General features: G+C 35.6%; 1 protein-coding gene across 1 annotated transcript in view; it reads left to right on the top strand.

Annotated features, from left to right (window-relative positions):
- LOC145687313 (cell adhesion molecule Dscam2-like) overlaps positions 1 to 14277 on the top strand; it is a 1291367-nt gene that overhangs the window by 743198 nt on the left and 533892 nt on the right. Inside the window, exon 7 of the mRNA XM_081760775.1 lies at positions 10536 to 10680. Coding sequence (XP_081616901.1) covers positions 10536 to 10680 — 145 coding nt within the window. The remainder of the gene's footprint in view (positions 1 to 10535; positions 10681 to 14277) is intronic.

The raw sequence follows: 14277 nt of genomic DNA, 5'->3' as shown, positions 1-14277 counted from the left end.
TCCGATTTGTTCGATTTGTTTCAGAACTGCAATGAGAAATTCCTCTTCTCATAGGTAACATTAAACAAAACCGAAATATTTTTGCCTAATATCACGTTTCTGCTTGTAATGGTATGACCTGAGCGATAATAAGTTTCTAATTTTTAATCTTCTTGGAGATAATAATAATAATTATTACTAGTATTATTCCTGAAGATTTGATAGTTCAAGTATTGAAACATCCGAGTATTCAAATATTTGAACATAATGAAACGTTTTTCATCGCCGATCAATCGCCATCAAAATTCCTTAAGTAAAACATGTCCGACGTGGATTCGATCCAAGAACCTCCAGCTTAGTAGCCAAGCTCCTTGACCACTGAACAACGATCACTACGCCTTAAATGATTCGTTAGTCTGGTTACGTTAGGTTTCTTTGCCTCTGCTTGCAAATTGTATGTTATTTCTTCGTTTCAAAAAGCCTTTCATGTTTATTTTATGATGATATAAGTTAATAATCTTCGGCAAGTTTATATTAATAACTTTAGTTGTTCTTAAACCTTTGATTTTCAAGTTTGTTTCCGCACGAAACTACAGATATGACAGATTTAATTCTCATACTCTGCATTTGTTTCAAAGCAGTCGCCATTACGTGGTCAAAGATTTATGTTCGCTACGATACATTTTGTCATATCCATAAATTTCTTGTCATATGTTTTAACACTGTATTTTTTTTATTATACCATTTTTTCATAGCTTTTTTAGGTATTGTCTGTCTTTCAGCTGGGTGCAGTACGGAAATGGTAAACTACACTAACACAGCCTACAGCTGAAACGGTTCAGTACACTAACAACCAATATATAAAATGTACCTTTGTAGCGAAGTTTCATGCATCTTATTTAAATTCGTTTATACTTATTGTTGTTTCCATACATTTAGAATCAATGGTGTAGTAGTTTCCACTTCGGAAACAGAGAAAACGCGACTGAATATATTTACTAAACTAGCAAATGCAATCACATATCATTGTGGATAATATTTTAGGTTCTTTCTTCTGCACCTTTGGTATAAAATTCGTCTGAGCTCGGCCTTGCACATAATTTGGACATCTTGAATGGACAATTTATGAAAGCATCCTCACCCCTTTTCCTTTCATTCTAGGTCAAACACCTACAATCTCTACAAAACTGTGCTTGATTATAATTATGATAATTCTCTCGAAGTGGACAAACACAGTGTGTGTGGCTTTTCTCGGCGTTCTCACATTTCTTTTCACTTCCTTCTTTCCATCATTTCCATTCATTTCTTATCATCACCGTCTCCTTTAGCCTAAGCGACATAACCGTTGGGCGTAAAACTTAGTTTTATTTCATATTTAATTATTTTAGGTGAAAAGTCTAAATAGCAAGATTAATGTCTGTAATCTTAAGATATTCCAAGATATGTACACCGTATTATAATGATTGCTACCCCACCCCTTTTCTTTCTCACTTTTTTTCTAATGTATGTAGGTTTTCTCGGGGTCATCTCGTTTCCTTCTGCTGTCCTTATTCCGTCATTTTATTCATTCTCACCATCACAATCTTCTTTAAACTATATTTCATGATTGTAGGAGTAAAACTGAAATGTGTCCTTTTGTTAACCTTCTCTTCTAGAACAGACAATGAAACGATGAAACATGTATTTAATTATTTTAAATAAAGAGCCAAAACTTCATTTCTCTAATCTTAAAGAATTCCTTGATATGCAGATTTTATCATAATAATTGCACCTACCTTCTTTCTTCCCACATTTTTCCTTCCATCCTAGGAGAAATATTTTAAAAATAATCGCTTAAACATGTGTTAAATTTTTTTGAACAAAAAAGGAGAAGTATCAGAAATTTATTAAACAGGTGTCATTTTATTTTAAATGGCAAGTCCAAACATCAAGTGTTATGTCTCTAATTTTAAAAGAATTCGCGTTATGTAATTGTAATTCCCAACCTTTCTACATTCTCACCAATTTTCTTCTCTTCTGGGTAAAGTGTTTCTTTGAAAAACACTAAAGCCTCTGCTAATTATTTTAAATAAGACTTCTATATACCAAATTATATGTCTGTAATTTTTAGAGATTCCGGCATATGAAAATTTTAATATAATAATTACCGCTTCGTCGCCAAATTTCCAAAAGTTCTTCCTTAGTGGTACTTCACGCCACAAATAGTATGCACTGTTCACATTTCAATTTTCTAGCTTCAACGGTTTTGCTCGGGCATTGATCTGTCAGTCAGTCACACACTATCTAACTATTTGCCTATATAAAACAATTTATCCCCTCCTGAAGAGGGGAAAGGACGTCTAGCTCGGACTAATTTGTCCAGTCAGTTTTATATAATGTACATTTGTGTTACAATAAGAATGCCAGAATACAGTGAGAAAACAAGGTGGAAGAGGGTATTGAACAGCCAAGAAAGAACTGAATGCAAAGAGTGTTCATTGGCCCAGGGCATACAGATCACTCGACAATCCACAGAGAGCCCATACAATTTAAAATTCTCAAGCTTACTAAAAAAAAAAAAAACTATCTGTTTTTTGTGGGTGTGTCAAATTATTATTTTTTTTTACTTTTTCTATGTGTTTTACAGTTTCTATTGTTTTTTTTTCTTTCTTTGTCTTTTTTATGTTAACATTTTAAGGATGGTTTGTTGCATTCTTGGAGTTTGGATAAGTAAATGATCCACGAATTTCTCCTTGTAGAACGTGGCATTAGAGATTACAGTCAAAGATGCAGTCAGGTCAGAGTACACTAATTAACCCACAAATTCAAAGAGTGTAGATTTGATGTAGAAAGGGACACAGATATCCATGGTTCCATAACCATTGGGGTACTAACGGCTAATATTGAAATGGACAAGATATATAGTAAGAAACGTTCCAGAATTTAGAGTTAAAAGATACGAGATAACACCGAGAAAGCTTTGGACACAAGTAACTAAAAAGTAATAATGCATTCAGTATTAACAATATCACAGAATGACTGCTAGGGAAAGTATTTCTTTTAATAATAAGCGTGTTTTTACTAAAACAACGTTCTTGTTTTCAGTTTGGGTTTCCTGTTTCGAAAACTCGCCATGTTTCTTGCTGAACAAATACTGCTTTTACAATAACAAGCTTCTCTCTTCAGAAGATTTCCAAGTTATTTTCTTTTCCGTTGAAACAGTTTCTCCTCAGCCCTTGCCGTTGTTTTCGTTCTCCTTGCGTTGTGAAAAGGGGAACTATTCGGGTCAAGTATGAAGTGATAACAAACGCAACCTGTTCGTTGTTTGTCTTGCAATGCGATGACATTGAAATGTCTGCGTTAGAATTCTTGGCCTTTGAGGGTTGGAGTTAAGCAACTTCCTCAAACCTTCTTCTGACTCTCTCTCCTGGTATCAGCTTTTCCAACACAGACGTCCAATAAATATGGATGAGTCGAAAACTTCAGCCGAGTGAAACTTCTGTGCCAACGCAGACAGGTCGAAATATAAACACTCTAAATGATCTAAAAACCTCCGGGGAGAATGTTTAGGTAGAGGGAGAGGAGAAAGGAAACTCAAAAGCGGAGTTTCTCACTCCCATGATCTTTAGGGAAAGGAATCCCTCTAAGGCACAAAAATAATAATAATAAAAGAAATATATTAGAAAATAAATCAATGACGATAAAAAAGTGATATCTCTCTGAGAACTGACAAGTAACTATTACAGATCAGCGTTACGAAATAATACGTTATGACCGCCACCTTAAAGGAAAATCACCTGGTACTTCTTCAATTATTTACATAATGTTTTTTTGTTGATATGTAATAGTAGGTAAAAATGCAAACATTAAGTTACTGCAAGAAAAGTAGAATATAATGAATCCTGTGTCCCCTGTGTGTGTATAAATATCGCTAACTTCGTGAATAAATTTGTGAATAATAGGGTTATTTAATAGTGAGGAAACATAATTGAATAGGCTGCATTAAATATTAAGAATTTTCCGTGGAATTCCTTTCATGTTTATGTTATATTAATTGTTTATTATCCACTTATATTTAAAGATGTATGAAGAACATAGGACAATCAATTTAACATTTTTTGTGTACACTTTTTTCTAGGTGAAGTATACATCCCCAGACTATATATAATATTTGCTGGTGATGTCCCTATTAAACACTTTAGTTGTGGCCCCGCGTAGTGTAGTTGTTAATGCACTAACCTTGGATGCGAGTTGTCCCGGGTTTGATTACAGGTGGACACACTCGGTCCAAAGGAGTTATTTTTTTTTTCAGGGAAGCCATCCAGAGTGAGGTTTACCTGAATTTTTCTCATCCATGCCAGGTAAATGTGTTGAGTACTTCGAATAATGGTACTACGTAACATCCTTTCTTCCCCATTTATTTATTTCTCCCACTTTCCCGGGTAACGTGATCGCCAAGGGGCATCACCTCTCATACGTTACAGGCTTATTATTGGACTTAAGTTGGTCAAGTGCTATATATGGAGCATTGGACGACATGGTTCAGAGACTTGGACATTACGGAAGTTAGAGAAGAAATATCTGGAGAGCTTCGAAATGTGGTTTAGAGGAAGATGGAGAAGATAAAATGGACAGAGAGAACAACAACGAAGATGTTTTAAAACGGATAGGAGAGAAGAGGACACTTCTAGCCACCATCCTCCGTAGAAAGGCCAATTGGATTGGACACATCTTGAGAAGAAATTGTCTTCTTCACACGCCATAGAAGGAAAGATGGAATTAAAGCAAGGGATAGGAAGAAGAATAACACAGCTGATCGATGATTTGAAAGATAGGAGAAAATATTGTGAATTAAAAGAGGGAGCTGAAGATCGACAAAAGTGGAAGAAACATTTAAAGGCCCAAATCTAAAATTGAAAAAAAATCGTCATTGGTTCCAGGACCTGCTGAAAGGTAGAATGCCTAATAATAATAATAATAATAATAATAATAATAATAATAATAATAATAATAATAATAATAATAATAATAATAATAATAATAACTGCAATAGATACCGAAAGCCCAGAAATATTTCCTAACTCTAAACACTCCAATCAATCAATCAATTAACATTGTTTTGTTTTGTATCTCCGTTAAGCATCTCTCCTGTATCTCACGCTTAACTTAGGACCGACACCACATGGGCTCAAACTGAGAATCGAACCCGGTCCTCAAGCATCAAAGGCTCGTACGCAAAACCTTATTTACAAGGAATCTCAGATATATATTGTAAAATAAAGTAATTTTTCTTTGTAATCAGTTCAACTATCTAAAGTGCACTAATGACACAAGGAAAAGTAACCTCCATTGCCTTTCTTAATAACTTTATCATCTTAGATCTTGGCATTTGAGGGAAACATTTTTTTTTTAATGTTATGCAAACTACAATATTAATAGTTTTATTAAAGCATTTTTTGCGGCTTTAAGAAGAGGATATGAGCACATGTTTTTCTTTTTGCGATGAAAAAAAGAAATACGACAAATGCATGTTTGTTTACTTCTTGATTCCTCAATTATAAATGAAAATAGAGAGGGAGAGAGAGAGAGAGAGAGAGAGAGAGAGAGAGAGAAAGAGATACATACATACAGACAGAAACAATTAGATAGGCAAATTACTGTTGTTAACTTAAATTTCTTAAAAGACTTACATGATTATTTTGCGAATTCAATTTCTCGGGAACAGGAAAATGATCCATCTTCTTCCTTGATTACAGATTTGAGCTCCTTAGATTACTGTAACTTATGATATGATAAAATAGGTATGTATCATTTATGTTTTATATATGTTTATATTTATTTATGTATTGCATTTTTAGAGTTAAACCTTAATGGGAGCGTCAGTAGCAAGGCTACTTGATTTTCTTTTCTTTTTAAGCGGTGGAAACTATGTCATATGCACGACAAGTTGACTTATTTCCTTCTTCACTAATAATCAAACAATATGTTTGTGAGTGTGTTTTCAGCTTTTAGCATAGGAGGAAGGATCTTAGAATCACTGAATTGGTAAGTTGATATATAGGGTGTTTCAAAACATCACCGACAACGTTTGGGAGGTGATTCCTGACACCAAGATAAGACAAAAAGTATAGACCAATCTGGATGCATAAATGCTTCCTTTCGGAGTTATAGGCTATCGGAAATATAAAAAAATAATAACTTTAAAGATCCATAGTTCAAAAAGTATGGGACTTACTGTGGTCGCGTGTAGACTTCACTTAGGAACTAATATGTGCGCTATCCAAAAGTACATGTTTCAGAATCATAAGGTACCGACACAACAAATTTTATAGAGGAAATTTGGCTACGGGCATATAATCAGAAGAACTCACCAGCTACCTCTATAAAAATTGTTGCAAAGGTATTGCAGGATTCTGAAACTTGGATATATGCATAGGGCACATATTAGTTCCTAAGCGAAGTCTTGACCCGACTGCGGTAGGTCCCATACTTTTGGAGCTATGGACATTTAAAGTTCATTTTTTCATGTTTTCGGGGGCCTATAACTCCGAAAGGAAGTATTTGTGCACCCTGGTTGATCTATACTTTTTGTCTTATCTTGGTGTCAGGAATCACTTCCCAAATATTGTCGGTGTTGTTTTGAAACACCCTGTATATTCAGTAGAAATAATCTCATGCGAAGTTAGGTTCTTTCATTTTCTTTGCACATGTTAATTACGAGGGAGTCACAATGTATGCACACAAGGGGAAGATAAATACCCGGGACGAAGGATATTAATATCAAATTCATATTTGTAGTGATCACTAAGATGAATAGTAATGATGATGATCCCGACGCTGTTGACGTCCAACTTTAACCCCTATCCGTCATGGATGTGTGTGAAAAGCAGCATATGCAAAATGACCAATATTATTGTTGAATCCATAATTTTCGGGATCACTACGCTGATTAGTGACATCTACATGGCATCTAAGCAAGAAAGTTACATGCCAACTGCCCCGAAAATTGACAGGAGCAGACTTTGCTCCTCGTTATTAATTTATTTCATTTATATTAACAGAGGCAACGACATAAGCTTTTCCGCTTGTTATTTGTTTGTTTAATCTACATTGCCAAGGACAACGCCGAAGACTTCACTTTTCCTTATTTATTTGTTTCATTGTTTTATTTACTTTCAAATGCTTTCCATACAACTTATACTCTCTGTGAGAAGAGAACACTGTGTGCGTGGGTTTTCTCGGGGTTCTCCCGTTTCCTCCCACGTTCTTCATTCCACCATTTCATTCATCTCTCATCATCACCGTCTCCTTTAGCCTAACCGGCCTAAGCCTGGGACGTAAAACTCAGAGATTTCATTTCATTTTTTTTTTCTCTGTGAGAAGAACAGAATTTAAGCTACAGTAGCACATAACTAAAATGAATATTAATCTGTTACTATTTGTAAGTGGTCCAATATCATAAACTTATCAAAATATGGAAATACACTGACCGGTGAGAGAAATCCGTTCTCGGGACAGCCGTATATTGTACAAATATACGGAATCCTCTTGCTTACTGCAGAAATCAGTATGGAGTATACGTTGTCCGTATGCTACATAGGGACTGCCCTTAGAAGTTATATCATACCGTTGCAGGATGTCTGATATCTAGCAGTCTTCCTTATATTGCATACATATATGTATGTTACCTTCGTTAGCTATATGTTATATACGTCCATTTGTATGTGAGATCCTGACCGCCTATATTGTCTCACAACACTTATACAACACTTATACAGAAAGTATTATAAAACATACGTTTTAAGTTATACGTTTATTGTACGCTTAAATCCAAAAAACTACATAATTTACGCATGTAACATATGATTTTACGTACCGTGTACATTTTTTTCTCATTGTATTTATAAATTAAATTAAATACTTTGGATATGGAAGATTGATTACCCTGTTCGACAAAACTCAACTTTTTCTTCTTTTCTGGGACTGATTGTTATTTCAACAGACCTCCGAAATGCGCATCTATAATTTGTTTTGCTCTGTCAGGGATAGTTTTGGAAATATTTAGTAATATATGCTTTGCAATCAATACTGTAGTAGAAGCTATATTACGTCTGGTAGCGCAAAGTACAACTGACTTTTGCATATGAAATTAATACACAAATCATTATAAACACACATAATCACCATGAAAACAATGGAGACATGTTGTTTGGTGATTTCAAAGTGAAAAGAAGTGTAACTCACAAAGTGACTTGTGGTTGCCGCTTGTGTGTACTATGTTTACGGTCCCTGGCAATCGTCCGGCAATAGTCAGCCAGAATTAAGGCAACCACTTTCCTTCATAACGTTTTCCTAATGTTTGTATGTTCTTATGGAACCTCTCACTATATTCATCCGAAAAGTCACTGCAATTAGCTGTTAAGTAATCCAGATGAGAGTGAATAAAATGTACTTTCACGGGCATGTTGCATCCCAAGGATTGATACGTGTTGATTATTTTATGTTGCTAAGTCTTTGTAATGATGTGTCCGTTTCTTGCCCAGGAAGTTGCATGTAACATTCTTGAAACCAATCCATGTCCCTTTTTCTTTGTCCGTTAATCTGGCTTCGAACACAGGGTCACGTATTAGTTCACGGATTTATAGACCCACAAACACGCCTTCCTTTCTTTTCGCTGGATATGACTTGGTAAATTTAGAGAAGATATACTCAAAATCATTGCCACCTTTATCCACTGCCTTCGCCAATAGCTTAAACAATCCTAATTTAATATGAAGTAGATGAATGATGATATCTTAGTGGCCAACTATATTTGGCGCTGAAATTTTTTATCCAACTGTCCACTATTTTAGGTCATTCTTTTCTTATGTAGTCCATTCATAAAGAAAACAAGCATATTTGATGTTTCCTTGTTGCATTCTCGAAATAATTGCAACAACCTTTAATTTACAACAAATTTTCCATTGATAAATATTATATTGGATGGAAACTAACATATTGTATAGAAGATCATATGATTCTTTCCCTGTCGAAGCATGTGTAACTGGAATTGAAGCCATTATGAAGAAGCTCCCTTTTCAAACTAGTCTTGCACGCGTTGATGAAGATTCACCAGCCCTTTGAGTGGTAGTGTGTGGTTAGAGCTGCCATTGAACCGTTTATGTAGTTACAGAAGGACAATTGTTCACTGGAGGTGAAACGTTGAAGAATTTCTCGTTCTCTGTGGCTGCAGCAGGTTATATTTGTACCTAGTTGCGGTAGATTGCGTTCCTGCAGCCTTGATGCTGGAAGTTTTGCTTTGTACTTAGTTAAACCCAGGTCACGGACTAAGTCATTGAGATGAGCTTGATTGTAAATGATTGGAGAGAGAGTACCTGGAGGACAATACGTAGGGCCATGTTTATCTGGAGATAATGAAACACTAACATCAGCATTCGGGGTATTATCACTGTAGCTATCATTTGCAGGTCTTGTAAGCACTGGTCAATTTAGAGAGTGTTGCACTGTTTTTGTTGCTGACGTTACGTTAGGGTAGATAGTAATATTCTTCGATTTACGGTTTGTGAACCCCTTAACCTTTGCAAGACAGAAATAACATTCTGTTATATGGTCCCATGGTTCTCATCATATCATACATGTAGCAAAAGGCATGGAGTTCCTTTCAACTTTCTATAGCTTAATCAAGTTCATGTAACAGGTAACACAGCAGGATGTGGTGTCCATTCTTTTTCTTGGTGACAAACGGCCATACCAAAATAACATCTATATGCTTTTCTGATTATGTCACTCATATTCGTTTTGTACCTTTGGAAAGTGAAAACTCCACATATATAACAAAAGTTCTTGAGATTGTTCCGACATCCCCGATGAGGTGTCATATTATTCAGAACTTTCTTCGTACCACACACTTTAGTACACGATATGCAAAAACAGTCGAAACACTGGTGTATTCACCAGGGTGTACTGTAGTGTCATCGCCACTGTCTCCTTTAGTCTAGCCGACATAAGCGTGGGACGTAAAATTGAAAGATTTCAATTTCATTTTTATGATCTGGTTGCTTATCCCCTTTAACTCAATTTCAGACAGAAGTCAAACGGGAGCAAGAAATCGGAAATAGAAAGTTGCAATTATGTTAATCGATATACCTTGCATCAACACCTTGCTGTTTATGAAGGAAAAGTTAAATATTGATTTACAACGCTCTTTTGATGTAGCAGGTGTTTTAGTAGGATGTTTTCATCGACATTCTAGTAGCATATGACACGTTAAATATTTAAATCTCATTTTATCACTTTAAAAGATAGCTTCTTTCAGTATAAGTAGTATGTCTGTCTTCAAAGGTGACATATTATAGGTCATCAAATTGGTTCAGAATAAAATCTCATGTTCGCTGAAATCATACAAAAGAATAGGCATATAGAACCAAAAGATGGAAGTTGAAATTTTATTGAACGTGAATGCTGATATGAAAATATATAACAGTACATATTTTATTGTATGTTGTTTCGTTCTTTGATATAATTCATGTTTACATTTTGTCTCACTCAGTTTTGATTGCTTCTATTTTTTATTTCAGAGGTTTATCCTCAGCTGGTATATCGGTTCATTGAACAGACATTGCAGCCGGGACCATCTGTTTCACTCAAGTGCAGCGCTTCTGGAAATCCTACTCCGCAAATCTCCTGGACTTTGGATGGATTCCCACTGCCACAAAACGAGAGGTTGGTGTTCCTTCTTTATCTACATTTGCAATTTTAACCTTCATGTTTTTAATGTCTCCTAAATCCTGTGAACTAAAAAAATATATCGCTGAAGATTATGCTCTCTCTCTCTCTCTCTCACTCTCTCTCTCTCTCTCTTTCTGCTCTCCACTCTTCCAGCGGGCGACTAGATCCACATTGACTTGTCTTGAGTTAAAATTATAGATCTGTATTGTTGCTTCTATGTGGCAGAACGTATTCCATTTGATGAGCAGAACCGTACCGCTGGAATAAGTTTCCTTAATTTAAGTTCTAACGTGTTACGTGTAAATCAAATTACTTCCAAGTTATATAAATTAATAAATCCGCCCTGTAAATATTTGGAAAGTTTTGAATTAAGCTTTTTTTATTTGTATTTAACAAAAACATTCGCACAGCCACACTAGTTGTGTTCTTGACTAATTCTCTGTCCACTTTTTCTATTAACAAAAAGTGACGTAATGAAACAAAAGTAACAAGAAAGTCAAATGCACGTATATCTTCGGCTTCTAGAACCTTCCTGACGTAGCGATCATTACTGAGGTTACCGTCGATATCAAGTAACAACCTAGATTGTGTATAGTTACCAATCTCAGATTATCACAGCTGTCGTTCGGGCTGTATGAAGCTCAAATTGAACGCTGTCTAATTATCTTCACGATGATGTCTAACATGTATGCGACCATCGCTGCATGGCAGGTAGAGGCAAGACACCCCAAAACACGACTATCTATCACTAAGTAGACCGTACAACGTAGGCGATATTCAAATATCCATTGTAGTCTGAGGTCTTTCTAGTCCTTAGTCAATAGAAGCCGACGCAAAAAAATGCTTTCCGTTAGTCCATCTATGAACATATATCGTCGAAATGGCAATGCACACAAGTCTATATCAATTAATGTACGCCAAAGTCAAGCTAACACTGTAAACGGCGTTGTGAAATATGTGAAAAATGAAAGTGCATTTACATCGCCGTGACGGGTATGTGACCGCGAAGTACTCCAAGGACGGGATGGTTGCATAAGAATTTATGATTAATTTTATATATTTTGAGTTTATATATTATAGAGTTTATATATATATTTTGACTAGGGAAATAACGTAGGTATAGGGAGTAAGCACAGATTTGAAGCATCGCTGCATTGTCATCTCTGAAAAGATTTGTATTCTTGGTTTTTCAATTTATTGTCTTACATGTTAAGTTAAACACTACAACATCTATCACTGATAGCGTAAATCATCTTCCTTTTTAAAATTTCCATGTAGAATATTTGTCAAACATTAATCTTCAGACATGATACCGACAGACGAGAAAGAAAGAGATACAATATCTGTAACATTTATGTGATTCACTAACGGACTATAAGGAGAGACCGAGCTAATAACTGCTATTAGCGCTTTTTACTCTTAAGGAATTTACTACGACATGTTCGCAGGACACTTTTAAGTTCTAGATGTGTATTATTTCATTCTCCTCACTGACCTTACTTGAGAATGGAAACTGATTACCCTGAACGAGGATATGTTTAGCTGTTGTAAAGCAAGGGCCGTAATAAATGTAAATAAGGTTCTTCTTATTATTAAAACACAGCATTATTTATTCCGTCTATAGAACAGTATAATACAGTAACTAAGCAGCATGATAATCACTAACGCCCGCAGGATTTTTCCAACGGGGGGGGGGAAGACCGATATACAGTGTTTCATTTTATTGCCATATATATAAAGGTAAAAGTTATTATATTTATTACTAGCAGCGTTCACCCCGCTTCGCTGCGGTCACCCCGGAACGCAATAAACGTTGTTACTTAGATAATTTTTACAGCGCCTGTCATTTATGTTAACCCGCCGAGTCACATGGTCATGCGGGTTGCATATAAATACGTTTATTTTTACCTATGATGAACTAATAACAAAGGATTTGTACGTATGGACACTTGAATGGTCAATTATCTCAAGACACTGGTAATTAAAAATTAAAGTGATATGATAAAAACCATCTAGGGTCCAAATCATAATAACCCCCCAAAAATGAAAGAAATTGGTTCAGCCGTATTAGCGTGATGAGTTCACAAAGGATTTGTGCGTTCTCTTTTATATATATAGATTGATAGCGAATATCGTCTTACTTTTTAAAATCGCTGCTGTAGCCTATTACCCTGAACATTCATCTCCAGACATGATGTAGACAGAAAACAAAGATATATATATATATATATATATATATATATATATATATATATATATATATATATATATATATATATATATATGACCAGTGATGTAACTAATTTTACTGCGCCCTGTACCGATCGATCATCGATTTCCTCTTACCCGGTCCTGCCCCACGCATTTCAGCTGCTGCGTTATATATACCCGGAGGGCCCACAAAAGGACGAGGACAGAAAGGTCCAAGTCGAAAGCGACCGGGTCAAAAGGGCTCCGAGACAAAAAAAAACGAATGAAAAGTGTCCTATGTAAAACACGCCCGGTGAAAAGGTTCCCGCTAGAAAAGGTCCCGGGTCAAAATGTCTCCGCGACAAAAAAGCCCGAGTCAAAAGGGTCTTGCGTTAAAAGAACACAAGTCAAAAGGGCCCCGCGTCAAAAGAGCCCGGGTGAAAAGGTCTTCGCGACAAAAGGGCCCGAGTGAAAAGGGCCATGCGTCAAAAGAACCCCGGTCAAAAGGACCCCGCCTCAAAAAGGCACAGGTGAAAATGACCCCGTGTCAAAAGAGCCCATGTCGAAACGGCCAGTTAGTGATTTATCTACACCCCTCACAACCCCCAGCACGTCCTAAAATTTTCAACGCCCCTGAAATGAATTCCTTACAATTCTCAAATTAGGGGGGTACAATATTAAAAAGGTTCATTCTCGTTCTGCCTAAAGCCTTGTAGAAAATATTTTAAATGATCTTATCGTTATACAGAACGGGAACACCTGTTCTGCCTAATCTTTGGATACATGGAATTCTATGTGAGGAAAATTTTTTTTGTTTAGAGAAATGCAGCACCGAAAAGCTTGATTCCTAGCCTGTTTGTATGCAGATCGGAACTCATGTATAAAATGGCTGTAGTTACAGGTCGGGAACTAAATTCATTTTTTTTTAAAAATGCAAGGAAAGTTCTGACGAGGACAAAATCCAAGGGACAAAATCACAAGAGTATATATTGGATGAACCAGGGCACACGCTATATGATTATTTTTTCCCTTCAATTTTCATATATTCTAAAATGTTATCTGTATTTTTCAACTGAAATTACTTTTTCTTTATTTTAAAATGTTGAACACTCTATAAAAAGTAAAATTGTTACAATAAAAGAGCAGGTTAGATTCAATTATTTTCACAGATACCCATATGAAAAGTTCTGAGTATTCCTATTTATTATACCTTTAATACATTTGAAAGACGTTTAGCATATTACAGTAAGACCATTCATTTTAATTGCGGAAGGTAACTGTGATGCTGTTTGATTTTAAAAATATAGTTCTTGTGCGGTACCACATAGCAGTCTTTTGTTTTGAGTAATATATAAATATGTATTTTAATTCTTAAATACTGATCAAGTTTTTTTAAAAGCA

Source organism: Thermobia domestica, chromosome 6, assembly GCF_964235325.1.
Source record: "Thermobia domestica chromosome 6, izTheDome1.hap1.1, whole genome shotgun sequence".
Taxonomy (NCBI): Eukaryota; Metazoa; Arthropoda; class Insecta; order Zygentoma; family Lepismatidae; genus Thermobia; species Thermobia domestica.
This window is presented reverse-complemented; position numbering and strand designations above follow the sequence as displayed.